The 23,497-nt window shown below is 47.2% G+C and overlaps 1 protein-coding gene across 2 annotated transcripts in view; it reads left to right on the top strand.

The window, feature by feature from the left end:
- Positions 1-23,497, top strand: part of TRAM2 (translocation associated membrane protein 2) — an 80,820-nt gene that overhangs the window by 31,881 nt on the left and 25,442 nt on the right. The window contains exons 2-3 of one of the 2 annotated variants that reach the window (XM_025890358.2): positions 10,885-10,980; positions 11,096-11,159. In XM_025890358.2, coding sequence (XP_025746143.1) covers positions 10,972-10,980; positions 11,096-11,159 — 73 coding nt within the window. In that variant the 5' untranslated portion in view covers positions 10,885-10,971. The remainder of the gene's footprint in view (positions 1-10,884; positions 10,981-11,095; positions 11,160-23,497) is intronic. The other variant, XM_025890356.2, reaches the window with a different exon arrangement.

Raw genomic sequence — 23,497 nt, 5'->3', positions numbered from 1 at the left:
TCGTCCCCTGAATGGCTTGCGCGCACAGTAGTCCCCCTCATCGGTGTGGTTTCAGTTAGGCGCCGCCCACTGCGGTGTGGAAGTGGGTGGTCCTCAGACCATCAGTAGTAGCCTAACACTGCGTCACGAGGCCCACATCAGTCCCCTCACTTCATCTCATTACGTAGGCATTTTATCATCTCACACCATCACAAGGAGGAGGGTGAGTACAGAACACTAAGATATTTTGAGAGAGACCTCATTCACATAACTCTAATTACATACTGTTATAGTTGTTCTGTTTTATTATTAGTTATTGTTGTTAATCTCTTACTGTGCCCAACTTATAAATTAATATCATAGGTATGTAGGTTTGTATAGGCAAAAACATGGTAAGTATATGGAGGGTTCGGTACTGTCTGCAATTTCAAGCATCCAGTTGGGGTCTTGGAACATATCCCTCATGGATAAGGGGGGCTACTATACCCTCTAACAATGATGATTTTGTTGTGTCGTAAGTGAGCTTTTACATACTGATTTATCTGACTGGGCTCCACATTTGGGTGTTGCCTTTCCTGCCTGGGATAGGTGTTTAGAGTGGGAGGGGTACAGGGGCATTCTGGTGTCTGGGATTTGAGGGGGTGAGGCTTGGAAAGGTGAAGTGGGGTACCTGTGGGTCCTGTGATGCCGGCCAGGAGGCCTGATTCTCTTGATTCTAGGCACTCGGGCGTCATGGGGGACTGTAGAACAAAGCCTGCAGTGTTTTAGGAAGACGGGCCTGTCATCTTTCCCAGCAAGAGCACCTGAGGGTAGTCCTTTAATCTGCCCTCTGCAGGCCATGGCCTTGGTTCCTGCCTAGGGCGGACAGAACAGTGGCTAACGAGCGGAAGGAGCAGACCCACACCCCCACACCCAAGGCCTCGTTAAGGGGGAGTCTTGCCTCTCTCCCTCCCACTTTGTGTGTGTCTATGTGTAGCTCTGTCCTCCCCTCCATCAGCTCTTACTGTGTGATTGTCTTGCATGGAGATGATCTGTGTTTCTTGGCCAAAGCTTAAGGTCACTTAACTGTCCCAGGCAGTTCCTGTTTCTTTCTGTATCCCCCTGAAAGAGAGTTGCCCAGTGGGTCCCGGCGTGGGAACACCTGGCCTCCTAGCTCTTTTTCTGAGGCCTGGATTTATTAGCAAGTGGGGTGTTGCTCATCAAGCCTTGGATGCGGGTGCCCGCAGCCTCCTGTCAACCCCTGAGGATCAGCTGTGCATTCAGACTGGGGTCCAGGCTGTCCCTGTGTTGGCTGGTTTTCTTCCCGGGTGGTGTTTACCCCGTGTGAGGTCACAGTCAGGCTCCTGGGGTGCTGAGAGGCTGGGCAGAGAAAAAGCACACTAATTTTTAGATGTTCTTTAAGATGCTGCTTTCTTTCTTTCTTTCTTTTTTTTTTTTTTAAGGGATCTATTTATTTATTTGAGAGAGAGAACATGAGTGGGAGGGGCAGAAGGAGAGAGAATCCCAAGAAGATTCTGTGGCTGAGCACCGAGTCCAATGCAGGGCTTGATCCCACGACCCTGAGATTACCACCCTAGCCAAAACCAAGAGTCGATGCCCAGCTGACTGCGCCCCCCGGTTGCACCTAAAATACTACTTTCTATTAGTAAAATGAGTTCTGAAGTAATGTACGTAGCTATATCTTTGGGGGGAGGCGGGAGGCAGGAGGAGACGGAGAGGGAGAGATCTTGGAATATGGCATTCTACCTAAGACTATACCTAAGTATTGACATTTGCCCAGATTTTATTAGGTTTAGGGGTATGGAGGAATTGGTTGGTGGCACAGTGTGGGTGGTGTTTACCTCAGGCCCTGCCTTTGGCGTGAGATTTGTATTTTCTGTTTATCTGTAGCACGTTTCTCTGGGAACTCTTGCCTTTTATGTTATTTTCCTTCTCCACTTTGAAGATGATTTGGAATATCCCCTGTGAATATTATTTGCTGACAAATAGGGATGTTTGAGGGCTAGATATTTTTCTTTAACCTTCTTGGCCTTGATTTAATCCACTTGAATCAAATCATCATCATTAAGTTCTGCTCATCAGGAGCTCTCATTCAGGTGGTCCTTGATGGGTCTTTGTGGACTCCTGCAAGACAGGCTGGATGCCAGCCCAGAATGGGGCTGTAATTCATGTCCCATAGGAGCAGGAGGCATTGTTGTGACACAGAGAACGGTGGGAAGTAAAGGCTGATGCAGACTCAAGAGGCACATAGCGGGGGCTCCCTGGCCTGACCTCCAATCCTTGCCATGTGTGGATGGAGGATGGTTCTTACTGGTGTTAGGGTGGTGCCGCGGTGGCCCGTTCTCTGGGACCCATCACCTAACAATCCCTTTCACCCCCAGTGGAGTCGGGGTGTGCAGAAACGGGGACAGCAGAGGTCACACATCTAGAATTTCTACAGAATGGCTTATTTTTAAAGACTCATTTATTGGCCTTCTAGCCCTGGTTTGCTCAGTTTAAATATGGGCAGAGGTGGACACGCTGAGTCAGGGCCTCTCTTTCGATGCCCCGACCCAAATAACTAGAGGAATCTGAAGGCTTCCTGGGTGAATCAGCCGTCAACCCCCTGGCAGGCCTGGTTTATGGCCTCTGGAGATGGCTTCACTTTGCCAGTTCATTTTTCTAGCAAGCTCTAATCCCCATGCCTGGCTCCGCAGAGCCCCAAAACATGGGGATCGGCACACTGCTGTTTTGAGTAGAAAACTTTCCAGATAGTAGAGAATAATTAAAAATGGTTGCCGCAGATGGATCACTGTCTGCCTTCTCTTTCCTTCCGTGGGTGTAAACAAGCAGGTGAAGGCAGATACACCTGGGCCCTCCCTGGTCCAGCTACCCATGCGCCTTGGAGCCCCTGGATAATCCTTTCATTTCCCCAAATACCAGGAAATGCCGTAAGGGCCTTGAGGACGATTCTGCCTGGCACCCACTCTTGACGATTCACAGTGATTAGTGACTTGCTGTCGCAGACACATCTGTGACGATTCGAATGACCCCCTCTTGGTGCATCCTGCTTTATGGAGCTCAAGCTTCATTAAAAACTGCAGCTGAGACAACACCCTGCCCCTGGCAGGGGCCCCTCTTCTGCAGCCCGTTCTGAAATGTGACCCAGTCTTCCCTTGCAGCCTGGAATGCCGCACTCCGGGACCTCTTCATTTTCCTGTCTTGATTTTTAATTGATTTCCAATTATACATTTATCTCATATTTATATTCTATCTGAACAGGTGGCTTTTGGTCACATTTAAAAATATTTCGTTCAGACCCATGTGTGTGTGTTAGGAATATCCACAGCATAGCCAGGAGTCTGGGCTCTGCCGTGCAGCACGAGAGAACTGCATCTGAAGAACATTGGTATTCTAAGCGATTATTTTGTGTGCATGCTTCTTTATTTTTCTTTGGTTTTCAGCTTCCACACAGAATGGTTTATGAGTGTGCCATGCTGTCCAGATGTGGGGAAAGCTCTTGGGATGGGGGTGGTGGTGAGGAGACTGAAGTGTATTATCAAGTGGGATACTAGAAATACTGATCCAGGGATCTTTTTTGAAGGGGTGGATGAGGGTGTATGTATTAAGGCCTTGAGAGAAGAAATGCATTTCATGAGAAAGCGTATATGTTATTTAAGGCTATCTGTAAGGTACCTCGTAGGTCAAGTTCAACCTGTGCAAGCGTGGGTGGCTTAAATATGCAGTCTTCTTGAAGTGATCATTCAGTTGTGGATACAGAGGCTGTGGGGAAGAGCTGTCTTCCCCTAGGCCACCTCCTGTTTTTCAGTACATAATTAACTTCCCAAATTGGGGATGGATAGCATGACAGATTCAATTTTCAGATGCATCCTTTTTAAAAAGCCCAAATTCAAAGATTTTTTAAAACTCTGTAAGTGACCCTTTCTAAATTCCTGTTTATCCCAGTATAAAATTTAGACCTTGGAACCGATGTGTATAATAAAGCAGGTAATATAATTCTATCATGGCTGTTCTGATTATGGACTTTTCTCAAGTATTCATTGTCATTTTTTAATCCGATATAAAACTGTGATCGTGACTCTTAAGGGTGAGTCTATTCAGCCTTGTGAACATGGGCTTGTCGAGAATCTGCATGTGTGTGTTTGTGTAGCTTTGCTAAATTCTTCTATCAAGGCAGTTTTTCAAGTGAAAAAACCAGCATCTCTAGGCGTTGCTAAAAACCACACAGAAAGGTACTGTCAGAGCTCTGCCTCCTGGTTTCAGGCACCCGGCCCTCCCCGCCAGCTTCTGGTCATCCAAAACGGAGGATTTCAGAAAGCAGGAGTGAAAAGCATCTTTGTTTCAGCTGTATCTGCCTTTTATTGAGTGACAGAGGGGCTGCAAACTGGGTACATCAAGTCCCGATCATAAAAACGTGCGTGCAGGTGACCAGCCGAAGCAGGAGCCCCGGGGAACAAATGCTCCAGGAAAGAGGGGCTACAAGACTCTTTCTTTAAAACAAACAAACAACAAAAAAAACTTCCCCACCAATTGGGCGTAACTTTCAAATGTTTTCCTGTCTGACTGAAATTTTCCTATCCACTGCCTCAGGAGCAAGATGCAAAACCAATTTTGGGAAGGTCCGAGTTGAGCCCATTTGGCTGAGCTGGGGGACCAGGACGTTTCATTTGGCCCTCCCCGTGCTTGTCAGGGGAGAGACCCCAAGCTCGCTGTCCCTTGTGGGGTCAGGGTTCCCCACACGCTGCTCTTTGTGTTCTAGCCCCGAGGTGGGAGTGGTGGTCGCGGGGCGGCCACTGATGGAACAGAGCTGCTTCTGTGAATCAGGCCTCACACCCTGTCCTTGTCCTCAGTGGCTGGTCTTCCCCCCCAGCCCCTTCCAGGTGCCCACGCGTGGTTGTGTCTGCCAAGGAATGAAGGGAACCAGCCAAACCTGAGGGTGAAATGCTACCTAGGAGGAAGCAACGAGTCTGCTCTCATTGCATTTCTTCTCTATTCTCTTTGGTGCCCGGATATCAACTGGCACGGAAGAGACAAGAGTTTGGGGCATTCGGAAAGCCTAGGTGCGCCTGGGGTCTGTGGCTGGCTGGCTGGCGGGTCAGCTCGAGAGGCCTTGCTTCCTCGCTCTGTCAGATACAGGTGATACCCAGGCCCCGTCCCCACAAGGTGGAGGAGCAGTAATACAGTTCGGACTTTGGGGATGACCTCCCGCAAGTTGTCAGTGTAAGGCTGTGCTCCCGGGGGTTGACAGTAAGTGGGATCCAGAAATGATAACCTTTTGGACCTGAGCCCGAGGAGGATCAGATCATCCATTCTACCTGACTTGGCCTGATCCTTTCCACCTTATCTGTAAAATGGGGATATTTTTAGTATCTATTCTGTAGAGCTGTCGTGAGCATTCCATGAAGTAATTTATGTAAAGCCCTTATGACCACGCCAGGTGCTGACTAAGCACTTGATAATATTAACTGCCGTAACTGTTGTTGTTGCAAATGGATAAGAAAACCGCGGCCCAGCGAGGTAAAATACCGTTGCCTGAGGTCACCCACCTGCCCTGCAGCAGAACTGGGCCTGGAATCCAAGTCCGGTACGCTTTGCCAGAAGCAGCTGTTTTGCTGGCATCTTTGGTCTAGTTGCAAGCAAGAGCTCAGCTTCATGCGCCCCTAACAGAGTATGGCATGTGGAACGGTTTTAGTTTTGTTATGGCTACACAAGCATATGCTCAGTGTCACTGCCTTTGTGCTTGATGCTCTGTTTTAGTTAAAAGTTCAGCGAAGCTCTCTCTCTCTCTCTCTCTCTCTCTCTCTCTCTCTCTGTGTGTGTGTGTGTGTGTGTGTGTGTGAGAGAGAGAAGGGAGGGGGAGGGAGGGAGATGTGGCCCCTCCTCCATAATTTAGTGTTCTCCCTTTGCATTAGTGTATTAGCACATTTTCACTTTTAACCTTTCACCCCCTGAGCCTGGCGTTTAAAATGCTATTAAACCCAATAATGTTTCCTATAAACAGCCTTAGAGGGATGGGAAATAATTGGAATGACATTTTTAATAGGCTCCTGTTTCTCAGCCCCATGTGCTCTATGAACCCAACGAGAACTTGCGGAGGGGGCTTGGTCGTTGTTCTGTCCTTGCTCTGAGGTTGGCAGAGGGTTATGGAGGGAGGTTTTGGGGTGCCAAAGGACCTTCTAAAGCACGGAATGTGGTTTTTATGCTGGAGACGTAGAACTGCTTTTTTTGAGTAGTCTTTTTGTTTTTCAAATTAATGAAGGTGGTGAATGACGGAGCAGATCACGTCTTCCCCCTTCAGATGGCTTCAAGAAAGCATAGAGCCAAATTTCTGGCCACGTTTAGCGAATGAGAAGGACTTCCTGGACTGCATTTTTGTGGATCAGCTTCATTCCTTACTCCTCTTTGCCTTCAGTAGATATTTTTTGGTCCTCTCCTGCTTCTCTTTGATTAGTTGCCATTCTGTTTTATGTGCCATATTGTGTGTATCCTAAGTTTGTTTTTGGAGCACATTTTTTAAGACTCAAATTGAACCTGCCTTTTCTGCTTATAAAGTCGTGAGGTCTCCGGAGGCCACTGTGTGCGTCTGTGCGTCTGGGCCCCACGTTTATCTTCTTCTTCTATAAAACGTGGAAACTGACATCCGCTTGCTGAGACGTAGTGAAGTGGGAGCAAGCATGACTGCTGACAGAGAAGGATGCATGGCCCAGAATGGTTTCTCCTGCTGCTACCCAGGGGTTGGGGATGGAAAAATACTGGATTTTGGCGTTTTTGCTTTAATCAGAGCCCTAGATCCTATTCTCTGAGAATCATGTTTGGAAACCATTTGTTAAGCATTCATCTGTGGTTACTAACTATTATAGCTGCTTGCAGTGTTAGTTCATCAAATAGGTATTTATGAGATACCCTACGACAGGCCCCGCACTGGGGATCCCAGGCAGGGAGAGAGCACATGGATACGAGCATAAGTGTGGGCAGAGGACAGGCTGAGGGTCAGCTACCTGAGCACAATCCTGGCTCCCCTGTTTAATCACTGTGTTCGTTTAACAAGTGCTTATTGAGTGCTGGTTGTGATCTAGGCACTGTTTCAGGCTATGGATCGAAGGTAACCAAGACAAGTAAGATCCCCACTTCCCTAGTACTTCTAGTCCAGTGAAGGGAGAGTTTAAAAGTAAGTAAAGATAAACCCCATTAAGCTGTACACTTACAATGGCTAAATTTTGTAGTGTGTAAATTATACTTCAAAAAAGGTGTTTCAAAAGAAAATATCTTGGTCCTCACAGAGCTGGCTGTCAGGTTTGTCCCAACACAGTTGATCCACCTCATCTGTCACACGTTTTGTGTCTGCCCATGCTCCTGCTTGCTAAAATTTATTTGTAGCTCTAAAATCAGCACCGGGCGATTCTGCAGTCGTTTGTGGACGCACACACAGCAGTGGAAAATTTGAGTCACCCCATGAGCACGTTCCCAGCTGAAGTCAAACAAGACCACGCTTTGCCTTCTAGTTTCAGCTTTCCTTGTTGTAAGCAAGTGTCCTTTTTGTGGTCTATTTCGTGCCCCCCCCTTTTCTTTTTCCTTTTTGCATGTTTGTGTGTCTTCTTGCTGATTTTGCTGTTTTAAAATGATTCTCACCCCGGGTGCTGAAGCTCTATTGTTTGTAAGCATGAGAAGGCTCTGTTACGCCTCACCGAGAACATACGTGTGTTAGATAAGCCTCCATAGGCACGAATTGTAGTGCTGTTGGCCATGGGTTCAGTGTTCACGCTTCATCAAGATACATTAAATATAGCATCTTTAAAGAAAAACGCACATAAACAAGGTTGTATATTGATACGTTGATGGAAATGTTGTGACCAGAGACCGTGGGTACCTAACCCTGTATTTCCCCGGGGAGAAACAGTCCTGTGTCCGCTAACTCAGCATCCGCAGTGACTTCATTGAACAGAACTAATGTGAATAACAAGAGGTGACTCTATCTTCAGGACTAGGGAAAAAATACGTGTACAGCCCGTACACCAAATGTCTATCTTCCTCAAAGAAAAAAAGTGGAATGATTCTTTCAGGAGTTAGAGTAGCGGACTCTATACATTTATATACACTGTCAGATCCCGTTTTATTTAGATGAGCTTTTTGGTGTCAAATATTGGTGACCCTGTGAAAAATATTAATGAAAAGTACTAGAATGTGTCAGGAAGTTTTTATTATATACCTAGGTGTTTGTATGTTGACATGAGTAAACAAAAGTTGACCTACACATTTTCCACGTAGCTAACTATACTTCAAATACTTTGATGTACGTTGAGTAGATTTATATCTTGGCCTGTAGGATACTGCAATAACCGTTTCACTGACAGAGCTAAAAATGTGATTTGAATGTTATTTATAAGGTGTAGCTCTTTTTAAATTTTTTTCACTCTTTCATCCCTTGTGTCAAGTTATATAAACACAGCTTGAGTTATAATGTCAAAATAAAATGAAATAATTCCAAATGGATGCATGCGTAGGAAGAGCGCTTGGGAATTGGCACCAAACATATGGAGGGAAACATGAACGCGGGCTGCTGAAGGGAGGAAGGCAAAGAACACAGAGGGGTGGTGATACTGGTCAGCCAAAACCTCGCAGAGGCCCACTCCACGCCACGAACTTAAAAGATGGGTGTGTTTCCCGGATGAAGCTGAATGGAGATTTGTGCCTAGAACATGCGCAGTGTTGGGTAAATACTGTCTTCTTGCCTGTCTGCTTGCCTTCTTCCTCTCTTCTTCCCTTCTCCCACACCCTCTGGCTTCCATGTCTTCTCTCGCAGGGCTGTCAGCCTGAGAAGACAAGGTTTACCCTTGAAGGAGTCATGGTGGACAGCACTGAGTCAGGCAGTTGGGTCAAGGATGACCACCGTGAGTGGAGTTCAGGAGGGGACACTGCCGTGGCTGCAGTGGTGGGGGGGCGGGGCTTCATGATGGCCTGGGTTCCGGTGGGTTAGCAGCCAGATGGTGTCAAGGAGGAGGCTGGGGTGACAGCCAGGTGACAGGGAGATGGCCAGAGTGATGGCAGTGGGGCAGCTCCCGCGAACGAGTGGGGACAGAACAGCTGAGTGAAGCAAGCCGGCCCAGACTCAACTTTTGATTTTCCATCTTGTCCGTTGAGTGGTTCCTGAGCCCTTCCCGTGTGCATCTGGGTTAGTCCCTGTGTGCAAGGAGTGGCACATGAGGAGAACTACAAGGAGGAGACTAAAAGGGTGGTACGGGGGGCACGGTGGAGGGCACCTCCAGTAGAAGAAGCCATCCCCGCCTGTGAGCTGTTAGGGAAGGCTTCCTGGAGGGGCTGCAGGGGAGCTGGGTTATGATGGATAAATGAGGTTCTGATCAATAGGATTTGGTGTGTGTGTGCGGGGCGGGGGGGCGTGTAACAGAGGTAGGATACAAAGTGAGAGGGGCTAAAACCCCCAAAAGGAAATAGTGAGTAGCACATTTTGGCTGAAACACAAGCAATTGACTAGAAGGGAGGTTGGGAGCCCCCTGAAAAAGGTCTTGTGGACCACAGTAGGAAGGTTTTGGGGTGAAGATCAGGGAAGACCTGTGTATTGTTTTTTTTTTTTTTTAAGATTTTATTTATTTATTTATTTGACAGAGAGAGAGAGAGACACAGCGAGAGAGGGAACACAAGCAGGGGGAGTGGGAGAGGGAGAAGCGGGTTTCCCGCCGAGCAGGGAGCCCGATGCGGGGCTCGATCCCAGGACTGACTGGAGCTGAAGGCAGACGCTTAACGACTGAGCCACCCAGCCTCCCCAAGACCTATGTATTTGGATAGGGCTTTGTGTTTTCCAGAGCTCCTTCTTATCCCTAGTCTCATTTGACTTTTTCCCTGCGAGCATGACAGAACACGTCCCAGACAACAGCACAAACACATGTGAAGCCTCATGCATCGCTGTGTACAAAGAGCACCTCAATGCAGAGACATGGGGCTTGTTGACGGGGACAGTGGCCGAGAACAGTCCGCTCCTTCTGGGTTGTTGAGAGTCCACCCCGGGAGGGTCTGCAGTGCGTCGTTCACTCGGTTCCACGCTGCTTTGGCTATGCCCAGTGTGTTTCCCCCACACCCATAGTACAGCCTTAAGACCTGTTTGTTTAGAGGAGAACCAGTAAGTCTTTACTGCTGAGGTGTATCCGGAGGCGTCCTCCCCTGCTTCGGAACGGTGTGGGTGGTGCTTCTGAGCCCCAGCTGCACATCAGAAACATCTGGGGAGCCTTTAACCACACTAGCAGCTGGGCCAGCGCCACCCAGAGCAGCTGGGGGACTACAAACGTCCCTGATTTTGTGCACAGGGAGACTGAGGCTCGGGGTCTGGGGTTACACAGCTAGCAACGGCAGAGGCAGCATTTGAACCCAGGCAGTCAGTCGATCCTTAAGTCCAAGCTTTGAATCCCCACATTTGGTCAGCTCTTCCCTGCAGGCCGAACTGCCCAAGTACTGATTTGGCTATTGATAGCCAGGTGACAAGCAGAGACTAGGGACAGCACAGGTAAGATTTTCGAGGCAGCTTTCGAAATAAACAGTAGTGTGGGGTGTTACATCTGGCCCCCCAGCACAGCGGACGTGAACTTAGCAGTTGCGGTTCTCGGTTTCTGAAGCTCGGGTGTAGACTTTGGGAGCTACTGTCCAGCGTGCAGTTAACCAGTGTGCTGGGGAGACCTCCGCCCCGTGGAAGCTTCTTGAAGTCAGAGGCCTCATTTTCTACCGGCTGCTGTCTTCCGCAGTGCCGGGTGCCTAGGGCTGACTTAATAAATACCTGAATGGATGGCAGGCAGGCCTGTGCCCTTAGCTTGTGAGCGCTCGGCTTGTTTGGTTTCATCTGCAGCAAGTACAAAAGCCTAGATACCACCCAGTGCCCAGCACTGTTTTGTTTGTTTTTAGTGCAGGTATTGGGAGACATGACGTTCAAGAAACACGGGGAAACAAGCAAACACAGTGCTAACTCCTCCTGAGGTTCTACTGTGTGTAATGGAACAGGTCTGTGGGTCTGAGATGCAAAAGGGAAGGGCCCTGGGGGCTGGTAGCAGGATCCGCTTGTTTCTTCTGACGTGAGCAAGGAGCTAAATTGGAACATTTTTCCTTTATTTTACAGGTCACCGCCAAGACTGCCTTCCTATTTATTTTACCTCAGTATAATGTTAGCGTGCCTACAGCAGGTAAGAAAAGCACAAGTCTCTGTCTTGCCCTGGCCTCGTTAACTCTGAAGGCCTCGGAAAACGTACTGTTCCTGTGTACATGCATGATCTTGTTAGCCATTGGAGCTCAGCCTCCCACGTCCTAGCACCGCTAAGAGCCAGCCGCGGGCCACGCGCAGCCCTCAGCCTGTGGCTCTGTCCTCTCCGGGACCTTAGGTCCCGCCGTCAGGAACCGGGCACTGCACCCCTCTTCCAGTAGCAAGGCGCTGGGCGTCCTCTTGATGAATAAAGGAGGAATTTTTGTTTGCCGAACCTAGTTCTTTCTTCACTGGTACAGAGGGGAATCATCTTGACTTCGAGGGGAGAGTCTCTTCTTTGCCTGACTCTCCCAGTGACTAGCTGAAGGATTCTGGGGGCAAATCCCCTACCCCATGGCCTATGGAGGATGTAGTCCCCGGAGCCAGACTCAGGGGAAATGGGGCTCCGGGGGCAGCCTGATCAGTTCCTTCGTCTGAGAGTCAAGCTGAGGGGCGCTAGCGAGAGAGGAGGAGAACTCCATGCTCAGGAGAGGAAAGACAGGAGCCCCTATGGCCATTGCAGGTGGTCAGGAAACAAGGCCAACGCTTGCTCGTTCCGAGGCATGCTCCATCCCTGGCGGCCACCATGGGTTGTGGCGCTCGGTGCCATGCGGCCTGAAGTCACATTCTGCCTTCTCTGCTCCTGCCCCTCAGCTCTTTTATTCTAAAATTGAAGTAGAGTCGACACACAGGTGTTACATGAACTACTCCTCTTGAAAATCCTAGTAACTAAGACACCCCTAGATCCAGGGGTACTTAGATTTACTGATTTAAATTGTTTAGCTTTTTTTTTTAAAGATTTATTTACTTATTTGAGAGAGGGAGAGAGCGAGCGAAAGAGAGAGAGAGAGCACTCTAGCACGAGCAGGGAGAGGGGCAGAGGGAGAAGGAGAGAGAATCCTCAAGCAGACTCCCCGTTGAGTGTGGAGCCCAACAACTTAGAGCTCGATCCCAGGACCCTGAGATCATGACCTGAGCCAAAATCAAGAGTCAGATGCCTAACCGACTGAGTCACCCAGGCGCCCCCTTTTTCTTTCCTGCTTTTTTTTTTTTTAAGAAAATTGTGATAAAATACACATAACACACAATTTACCATCTTAACCCTTAAGTGTCCAGTTCAGGGGCATTAAGCACATTCACACTGTTGTGCAACCATCACCGCCGCCCATCTCTAGAACTGTCTTCATCTTGCAGCACTGAAACTCGGTACTCGTTAAACAGTAACTCCCCACCCCAACCCCGCCCGTGCTACTTCCTGCCTCTACGATTTGACTACTCTAGGTAGCTTATGTAGGTGGAATCGTAGACTGTTTGTCTTTTTGTGACTGGTTAAAATTTATATTTGTAGATAAACATTTTTCAAAATACATGACTGGGTCAAGTACTATGCACATTTTAAAGGTTTTTATATATACATTGTGTGATACATGATACTCAGAGGAAATTTATAAAATGCAGATAAACATAGGAAGATAGAAATCACACATGACACCACCACCCAGCTAACCACTACAGTTCATGAGTGTTGATTTATAACCCACTATTTTTGCTTTTAGTATATGATGAGCCTTCTTGCCATGCCATTAATTATTATTCTGTTCAGTAAGATATTTTGAAAAGCTGCAGAGTATTTTTTTTTAAGATTTTATTTATTTATTTGACAGAGAGAGAGAGCACAGGCAGGGGAGTGGGAGAGGGAGAAGCAGGCTCCCCGCTGAGCAAGGAGCCTGATGCAGGACTCGATCCCAGGACCCTAGGATCATGACCTGAGCCGTAGGCAGTTGCCTAACCGACTGAGCCACCCAGGTGCCCCAGCTGCAGAGTATTTCTTAATAGGGATTACCACCAATTATCTATTCAATCCCATATTATTGGATATTTAAGTTTCCAGCTTCTGTTGTAAACGGTGCTACAGTAAACATTCTTGGGACTAAATTTTAACATGCATTTCTGATTATTTTCTCGGGATACATTCCTACTACTTGAATTTCTGGGTCAAGTACTATGTACATTTTAAAGGTTTTATATATGCATTGCCAAAATACCCTCTCTCATCTCATTCTTATGACCCATAACTCCTAAGCTTTTAAGGTTTTTTTTTTTTTTCCAAATTTAAAATGGAGAGGCTTTTTTTTTTTTTTTAGTGTCACGATGCCTATTTATTAATTTATAAAGAGAGATCCAGCTATTGAATGTTGTGTTGGTATTTTCATTGCATTTCTCCCTGAAGTCCATTTGTATGGGAAGCCAGATCATAACCCAACACTGCTTTATTAATTTAGCATGAGAAAGTACTGTCCTGGGGGCCACAGCAGCTGATGTGCGTGTGACCAGGGCATGCTTTTATTATAGGAAGGGCCTCAGAGATACTGTGGGTTCAGTTCCAGACCACCGTCGTAAAATGAATAGTGCAGTAAAGCACATCAGATGAATTTTTTGGTTTCCCCGTGCATATAAACAGCTCTGTCTACACTCTAGCCTGTTAAGCCTGCAATAGCATTATGTCTAAAAAGCAGATTCGCACCTTAAGTAAGAAGTTTATTGCCAACAAATGCTAACCATCATCTGAGCTTTCAGTGAGCTGTAATCTCTGATCACAGATGACCGCAGCAAACATAATAATAACAAAAGCCTTTGAAATATTTTAAGAGTTACCAAAATGTGACACAGAGGCAAGTGAACAAATGCTGTTGGGAAAATGGCCCTGATACACTTGCTTGACACAGGGTTGCCATTAAGCCTTCAATTTGTAAAAAAAATGCAGTGGCTGCAAAGTGCAGTAAAGCGAAGTGCAATAAAATGAGATATGCCTGCGTTTGTAAAGCCAGATCACGAGCGGAGGGTCGATTTCTGAGTTTGAAACTTTCCCAGACAAGTGATATCCTAAAAGAGTCCATCTCCTGCTGGGATGAGAAGGTAGACTTCTGGCTCCAGGGCTGAACCTGGAACCTCTGAGCATAAAGAGCTTCCCACCAGGATTTGGAGGTATGCCACTATTGATCATATCATGCTCTCATTTATTTTTTTTTGTTTTGTTTTAAAGATTTATTTATTTGTTTGGGGGGGGGGCACGGGGAAGGGGCAGAGGGAGAGAAAGAGAGAGAATCCTCAAGCAGACTCCTGGCTGAGCGTGGAGCCCAACACGGGACTCGATCCCAGCACCCTGAGATCATGACCTGAGCTGAAATCAAGAGTTTGATGCTTAACCAACTGAGCCACCCAGGCACCCCTCATTTGTTTGTTTTAAATAATTAATTAATTGATCAATCCAGACGAATGTTTGTGTGTCTCCTTTGCTCCAAGCCCTGGGTGTTAAGTAATTTACAAAACATGTCTGATTTCTTTCTTTCTTTTTTTAAAGGAATTGTTATTTTAAATTTTCACTAAAAAGCAATCTGGGAGGGGTACGACCTATTTGTAGATGAGCAAAGAGGTAAGAATTACATCTGAGTTCTTGGAAAGCATGAACAAGCAAGCAGAGTGAAATGAATTAAAGTTTTTAATTTTTATTTTTAATTTTAATTTTTCAATTTTTTTATTTGGGTGCAGTTGACATACAATGTTACGTTAGTTTCAGGTGTGCAACTTAGCTATTAGACAAGTTTATACCTTGTGCTAGGCTCACCACAAGTGTAGCTGCCATCTGTCAGCATTCGGTGCTGTTACAGTATCACAGACTACATTCCTTATGCTGTGCCTTTTCTTCCTGTGACCCTTCATTCCATAACTAGAAGCCTGTCTCCTCTTCCCCTTCCCCCATTTTGCCCATTCTCTTCCCTTCTCCCTTCAGGTAAACATCAGAGAACAATACATTTTGTTCTCTGTATTTATAGGTCTGAATCTGCTCTTTTTTCATTTTTTTTCCTTCTTCCTGTTCCTCTTCTTCTTCTTCTTCTTCTTTTTTTTTTTTTTTAAGTGGTCTCCATGCCTAATGTGGAGCCCAATGCAGGGCTTGAACTTACAACCCTGAGATCAAGACCTGAGCTGGGATCAAGAGTCAAGACGCTTAACCAACTGAGCCACCCAGGAGTCCTTGATTCTGCTTTTTGTTTATTCATTTGCTTTGTTTTTTAGATTTCACATATAAGTGAAATCATATGGTATTTGTCTTTCTCTGATTTATTTCACCTCTAGGTCCATCCTTGTTGTTGTAAATGGCAAGATCTCATCTTTTTTTTATGGCTGTGTAATATTCTGTTCTCTTTTTCTATCATACACACACACACACACACACACACACACACACACACACACACACGTGCCCCACATCTTCCTTATTCATTCTTCCATGTCTTGGCTACTATAAATAATGCTGTAATGAACATAGGGATGCATATATCTTTTTGAATGAGTGTTTTCGCTTTCTTTGGGTAAGTATCCAGTAGTAGAATTATTGGGTCATATGGTATTTCTATTTTTAATTTTTTGAGGAGCCTCCATGCTGTTTTCCACAGTGGTTGGACCAATTTACATTCCTACCAGCAATGCACATGGGTTCGCTATTCTCCACATCCTCACCAACACCTGTTAGTTTTGTGTCTGATTCTAGCCATTCTGACAAGTATGAGGTGTTCTCTCATTGTTTTGATTTGCATTTCCCTGATGATTGGTGATGTTGAGCTACTTTCCACGTGTCTGTTGGCCATCTGTATGTTTTCTTTGGAAACATGTCCGTTCAGGTTCTCTACCCATTTTCAATTAGATTTTTTGTTTTTTTTTCTTTTTTTGGCATAGAGTTGTAGGAGTCCTTTACATATTTTAGATATTAGCCCCTTACCAGATAGATCACTTGCAAGTATCTTTTCCCATTACTGTAGGTTGCCTTTTTGTTTTGTTGACTGTTACCTGGGGTGTGCAGAAGCTTTTTATTTTGATGTAGTCCCAGTAGTTTGCTTTTGCTTTTGTTTCCCTTGCCTCAGGAGACATTTCTAGAAAAATGTTGCTATAGCCCATGTCAGAGAAATTACTGCCTGTGTTCTCTTTTTGGATTTTTATGGTTTTAGGTCCCCCATTTGTGTATGTGATGTCAGAAAGTGGTCCAGTTTCATTCTTTTGCATGTGGCTGTCCAGTTTTCCCAACACCATTTATTGAAGAGACTGTCTTTTCCCCATTGTAGATTCTTGCCTCCTTTGTCATAGATTAATTGACCATATAAGCGTAGGTTTATTTCTGGGCTCTCTCTCCTATTCTATTGATCTGTATGTCTATTTTTGGTGCACAAAACATGTCTGATCTCTGACTCCTGGAGCTCACCATTTATTAGGGAGGGATTGATAGTGAACAAGTAAATAATAAAAAATTATGGTTGTGGTAGGGGTGGTGAAGGGAATAGATAAGCTTATGTGTGATAAAGAAAACTGAAAAAGTAAGGACAGAAGATGTTGCTGAGAAGCTGACATTGGAGCCGAGTATGTGTGAGAAGTTGTGTTGGGGGCATAGGGAGAGAGTCCAGGCAAGAGAAAGAACATTCCAGGCACAGGGATTAGCATGTGTGAAGGCCTCAAGTGAGAAACAAATATCTTGGCACATTCTAGTGCCTGAACAAAGGCCAGTGTGACTGGAGCCAGCTGGGTTTGGCATTTTTCTAGGGTGGGGTTATTGAATTCTGCTCCTGGCATCCTCCTCTCAGCCAGAAGAAGGCCTGGGTATAGGTGAAGGTACATTATAAGCCATACTGAAACGAGGAGGTTTCAGTTACTTTAGAAAGAGGGGATAAAGTATTGTTAAATAGCCTATCTCTTGCTTAAATCTTGCCATTTGGGGCTAATTCGAAATATGACAAGCAAATAATCAAGAGAAGCAATGAAATCAGAACAGCCTGCTTAATTTTGTTGGGCCTCCTTAAGCACCAGCTCGGTCCGGTCATGTTTGGTTTGTAAGTACGGGAGGAAAGCAAACTTCTCATGGGAAAACAGCAGTTCACAATAACAGGTCTGTTGAGGTTGCGATTTTTAGAGCCCTCCTCCCAAACCTCTTTAAGGCTGAGGGTGCTTGGGAACGTATCCTTTTTGTATAACCTGGGTAAATTCTGGTTTCTAAGGTTTCTTTAAACTGTGTAACTTGCTCAGTTCAACATTTATTTGTTTATTTTTCAATTCGACATTGATTTATTTATTTTAAAGATTTTATTTATCTGCGATAGAAAGAGAGAGAGCAAGAGCAGGGGGGAGTGGGAGAGGGAGAAGCAGACTCTCACTGAGCAAGGAGCCCGAAGTAGGACTTGGCCCCAGGACCCTGGGATCATGACCTGCGCCGAAGGCAGACGCTTAACCGACTGAGCCACCCAGGCGCCCGTTAAATTGGACATTTAGTAGAGCGGTGGCTGTGTTCATAGAAAGCGGTCTCCCATCTCTGAATCCCCGTGTCTTTCCTTGGCTGAGGTTTTCAAGTTCTGCGGACAATAGCTGGTGGTAATGCCTCTCTCCTCTCCTCCCTCCTCCCAGCTCCCTGTATCCGTGTGTAGGGCTAAGGTCACAAAAGTGCCACCAGCTGAGTGGCTTACCAACAGAGATTCATTGTCTCACAGTTCTGGAGGCAAGAAGTCCAAGGTCAAGGCATCAGCAGGGCCCCGCCCCCTCTCCAGGCTCAGCCCTGCTCCGGGTCCTTGGCTTGTGGCTGCAGAATGCCTGTCTTCATACGGCCTTTGCTTTGTGTGCGTGTCAGTCTCCGCATCCGCGTTCCCCCTTTTTATAAGGACGTCAGTCACATTAGATTGGGGGCCCACTCTACCCCACTGTGACCTCATCTTCACTCACGGCATCTGCTGCGATGCTATTTCTAAATAAGGTCACGTTCTGAAGTGGCGGGGGTTAGGACTTCAACAGACGGAATTTGCGGGGATGCAATTCAACTCATAATACCAGCCATAAATGTATGATTTTGTCCCATTATAATGAGCTGGCTAAGAAGATTAAGCCCCATTCAGAGAGATGGGCCTGACTCTTGTAGTAATAAGTTGTGCACATCCTGATGGAATGCCTGTCACGCTTCATCCTTGTGTTTTTCTTTAAAGTCAACGGCAAAGAAGCAGGAAGTGTTCCCTGTTACCAAATCCCTACTGTCCTTATTCCCATTTTGCTACCCTGTCAGGGTTGCCAGACTTAGCAAACAGAAATCCAGGACTGCCAGTTAAATTTGAATTTCAGATAAACAGTATTTTCTTTTTTCTTTTTTCGTATGAGTATATCCCAGATTATACATGGGACATAATTATACTAGAAAATTCTTTATCTATCTGAAATTTAACTGGTCTTTTTTTTTTTTTTTTTTTTTAAGTAGGCTCCACTCTGGGCTGGGCTTGAACTCAACAACTCTGAGATCAAGACCTAAGCTGAGACCAACAGTTGGGCGCTTAACTGACTCAGGTACCCCAGTCGTCTTGTGTTTTATCTGGCAACCACACACCTTGCCCAGCTCTGGCAAGGAATAAAATGTCCAGTTTTTGGTCTTACCATTAGACACCGAGTCTTCTTTCTGATTAAAATACCCCAAAGTGTCGGTGTTATGGCCAGAAATAGAATGTAAAAGCTCAGAAGATTCTTTACACAGACAGACCCTTCCGTCTAATCCAGAGCAGGTGACTCCAGATGGGTTTTTATGAGGTTGAGCATTTACAAGGTTGTTTTGGGTTGTGCCGCTAATTTGCCGAATGACTCAAGGCCTACTGGCTTTTCATCTGATCTAGAACAAGTGACCCCAAATGGGCTTAACACTTACAAGGTTGTTTTGGGTTGTGCCGCTAATTTGCTCCCTTGTCTTGGGTGGACTGTGTAACATTTGTTGTCTCCATCGTTTCATCTGCAAAATTGAGAGCTATGGTCACTGACGGTCTCAAGCCCGTGTGTTTTCTGATTGCAGGAAGCCCCAAGAGTCCTCTTAAGTGCTTGCCCCTCAAATTGTCCTTGGACCCGCACCATTCACATCACCTGGGAACTTATTAGACATGCAGGCTCCCAGGCCCCACCGCACAGCTACTGCGTCAGATCTTGCTTTTTTTTTTTTTTTTAAGATTTATTTATTTATTTGAGAGAGAGAGAGTGTGCATGCCCTTGAGCAGGGGAAGGGGCAGAGGGAGAGAGAGAATCGCAAGCAGACTCCAGGCCGAGCATGGAGCCCATTGCAGGGCTCGATCCCAGGCCCCCGAGATCATGACCTGAGTGGAAAACAAGAGTCAGCCACTTAACGGACTGAGCCACTCGGGTGCCCCCAGATCTTGCTGTTTAAGGAGAGCCACAGGTGATTCCTGTAAAGACTGAAAAGTGCTGTTCTCAGTGCCTTGCATAAAAAGCACCAGGCAGGCTTTGAAACGACCCTGTGCTTCCGACCTCGAAGGTAAGACAGGGAGACCCACTCGGTCCTGTAACTTGTTTGTATTTTTCTGTGCTCTCCCAATTTTGGTTCTTCTAGAACTCTTTGGTTGGAGGGGGTGGTGGTGGAGGGAGGTGAGGAGTACCACGGGAGTAGATTTGGTTTCGAGCTGGGCCGTAGCTCCCAAAGAAGTCATGGCCATGCTTGTAAGGCAGTGTGGGCAGGGGTCATGGTAGCTGTACATTCCTGAGCCTGTTGCTCCACCCCTCGATCAACAAGGCTGAGGGACCCCTTCAGGAGAAGGGTTTGTTTTGTAGTCCTCAGAGGTGACAAGGACACATCCCTGGCTCGCGTGGTCCTCGGTGGCTTTATCGCCCCCAGCTGCTGGGCGACATTTTGTAGCTAGGGTTGCAAAGGCCAGGGACCTCCCCCGCCAGAGCTTGGCCGTGGTTCTCATGGTCCCTGGTAGGACGAGACGCACACTGCCCTGTAAAACCCCCTCAGACAGATGGTTCTCAGGCCTCATTCATCTGAATGCCTTTGTCCAGGGCTCAGAGCGTGTTTTTGTTCCCTGTGCTGCCTGGCAGGAATTAGTCTTGTCTCCTGCTCGTATCACGTACTTGAAAGACTGGCATCACGTATCAGACTGAGCCCCTGCTTGTCAGATAAGCTTGTGGGGGACGAAAGGGAAGAGACAGGTGGGCAGCAGCGGCTCTGGAGACGGAGCCTTGCTTGATTACAGAGCAAGCTACCCACCCCGGACCTGTGGCCTGCCCAGCTGGAGGATACTCGAGGCTCACCTAGCCTGGCCCCATCCTTTCTCCCCTGAGGGGGCTGAGACACAGAGAGACCTTTCCAGGGATCCACCACAGGCTGGGCTGTTCCCACCCCATGCAGCACCAGCACCAGGGCCTGGGCAAACCGTGGGAAGGCTGGGTTTGCTAAGTGGGTGATGGGGAGAGGGAGGGGACCCACCAGGGAGGCAAAGACCTGGCTCTGTCCTGGCCCCTCGGGCCTAACAGCCCCCAAGATTCCCTTTGGCCCTAGAGTCCTGTCTGTATGAATAAGAAGAACCCATATTCCCCAGTGTCCCTGGCCTTATTGGTCAACCATCTAAAAAAAGTGGGGAGCCTCTGACCCAGGACTGATAGCCAGCGACCGCCATCCGTAAATTGAAACTTGTTCTTGAACTTGCTGCCTTCCTCTCTTTGGTCTGCTCAAACAAACTACCACAGACTAGGTGGCTTATAAACACCAGAAACCTATTTCTCCCCAGTCTGGAGGCTGGAAGTCTGAGATGAGGGTGCCAGCAGGGTCAGGTGAGGGCCCCCTTCCAGGCACAGACATCTTGTTGCCTCCTGACGGGGTCTGGGGGGGAGGCAGGGAGAGCTGTGGGTTCCCTTGTAAGGGCCCAGCCCCATCCACGAAGGCTTCACCTTGTGACCCAAGCACCCCCCCCAAAGGCCCCTACCTGTAACACCTTTACATTGGCGTTAGGACTCCAACATGTGAATTTGGGGCTGGGGAAGGACACCTTCACACCAGGGCACCTGTTATCGAAGCCTAACAATCGTGTAGAAAAGTGGATAAACCATAAGTGGCCAGCTCAGTGAGTTTTCACAAGGTGAACACATCAGCGCCTCCAGTGACCCCTTCCAGCCTAGACCTGATTTTCACCAGTTCCCTGTTACAGCCCGGAGGATTCATCCCCTTCAGTGTGCAGTTCTAGAGGTTTAAGTAACTGGAACCCCTGAGTGGCTGTGGCTGAGGGTTCACCAGCCAGAAGCCTAGCAATGGCGCCCTTGACCCACGGCCGCCTCTTCTCTTGGCGGATTTTCTTGCTCTTTCCCTTCCCCCACACCCTCTGATCCAGACCCCACCCCCACGTTTTTACTTCACATTCCCGTCTTTCCTGAGCCAATCTTGTCTTCTATCTAGCTTTGATAATTGTTTTCTTATTCAGTTCCTACTGAAATTTTGTTCCTAATTTAACAATGCACTTGTTGACATTTTTGTCCAGGGGGAGAAAAAAAGCTGTGATTCTAGGTCTATTCTTTTTTTTTCTTTTGTATGTGATCCTTGAGTTATTTTTCCTTTATGGCTCTCAATGAATTTTTTTTTTTTTTTGGTAAAGCTCACGTTTTCCCTTCCTGTAGGTGTTCTCCGCGTGCTGCATGTTGTCCGCTCAGGTGGGTTGTAGATAGAAGCCTCACGTTTGTAAACTGCAGCAGGGACTGAGTGTGTGCTTGGCACCTCGGAGTTATTGCTGTATTTCTTCCCTGAACGCCCTGGGGCGGGGGATTTGCAGCCTTGTAAAAAGGAATGGTACTTCAAACAAACAATTCCAAAGTTAGGCCCTTTATTTCCAAATTCTCTTTACTGCTTCTCTCACTTCTGCTACATCTTTTTACATCATGAAAGTATCCTTTTCTTATCTATTTTACTAGAAAATTGGCAGAAATGTATCCCGAGTCCTGTAATATGGGGTTAAAATGGTAACCTTGATGATTCCTCTGCTAGATCTTTAGTTAACTGGGCGTAGCGGGGGCAGGCGGGGTGTGAGGAAGGGTCATATAAGGGCGTGGAATTTTTGCGAGGGCTGCCGTGACAAAGGACCACAGACCGAGTGGCTTCAATAACAGAAATTTATTGTCTCCCAGTCCTGGAGGCTAGAAGTTCCAAGATCAGGGTGTTGGCAGGTTGGTTCATTTGAAGGCCCTGAGTGAAGGCTCTATTCCAGGCCCCTCTCCTTGGCGTACGGATGGCCATCTGTGTGTGTGTAAGAGAGAGATGTCCAGTTTCCCCTTTTCGTAAGGACACCGGTCAAATTGGGTTAGGGCCCACGCTAATCTTATTGTAACTGGATGACCTCTATAAAGACCCTGTGTCCCAGGGAGGTCATATTCTGAGGTGGTAGAGGTTAGGACTCCAACTTAATCATTTTGGGGTGGGGGGAGCCACAGTCAACTCCTAACAGCCGAGTGCGTGTGAGCACCTCGGTGGTGCTTGTAGTTCTGCCGCCGCTGGCCCCATCTTCCGGGTCGGGAGGCCAGTGAGGGCATGGCCTGGCAGCCTGGCCGGACGTAGGAATGGAGGTCAGGATGCCGCCCTTTGAGCGCTCTGCCCCACGCCTGTCCTCAGCCGCACTCATCTGGCGCCTCGGGGAGAAGGCAGGCCTTCAGGGTTTAACAGATGCACCGTCTGTATGATTCGAGGGGGAGTCAGAAAGCCAGGAGGCCTTGGCTTCTGCCACTGGCCGCGTGCTGGGGGCCTTGGCACACCCCTCACTAGCTGCTGGCCTCTAAACCTCAGCTGCCGGGTCTGTAAAACGGGCATAATACTCAGGATTCCTGTGAGAGGCGAATGATGCCACCTACGAAATGTGTTCACTACAGCGCCTGGCACAGAGCACGTGCTCAATAAATGGCTTATGGTTGTTGTTTGTAATGTTTATCCTAAATAAGCTCCCTCGTGGGAGTACCTTTTGTGTGTGGTGCATGGTGACGGTTATGTTCTTTTATCTTCGGATTCTGGTGGAAGTGGTCATAATGATCCCCTCTGTGTAGCACTTTGCAGTTTGTAAGGCAGTTACCGATTTCATCCTTCTGCCTTTGATGGTATAGGGTAGGTGGTGTGATTCTCATTGCCCAGGGCGGGTGAGTGCGGGCGAGTGCGGGCAGAGAGACCCTGGGTCACATGATTGGCCACTGGCAGCTCCAGAAATGAGCTTCAGGTCTCTCCATGCCTGGTCTGGGTCCCTGTGGGGGGGCGGGGGGGGATGAGGTGGGAAAGATACCACTTCTTTAATTTTATTTGTACAAAGTGGAAGAATTTGGACGTGTATTTAAAGATTACTTTTTGAGTAGAAACTACACTCACCTGTCCAAAACGTCGGAGTGAAAGTCCTGATCCCACCCTGAACTCTTCCTTTGAGAGCCCCGTCCCCTGTGGATAATCCCCGTTGTTCCCTTTGT

This window comes from Callorhinus ursinus, unplaced genomic scaffold, assembly GCF_003265705.2.
Source record: "Callorhinus ursinus isolate GAN/ISIS: 27379988/994484 unplaced genomic scaffold, GSC_fseal_2.0 scaffold22, whole genome shotgun sequence".
Lineage (NCBI taxonomy): Eukaryota > Metazoa > Chordata > Mammalia > Carnivora > Otariidae > Callorhinus > Callorhinus ursinus.
This window is presented reverse-complemented; position numbering and strand designations above follow the sequence as displayed.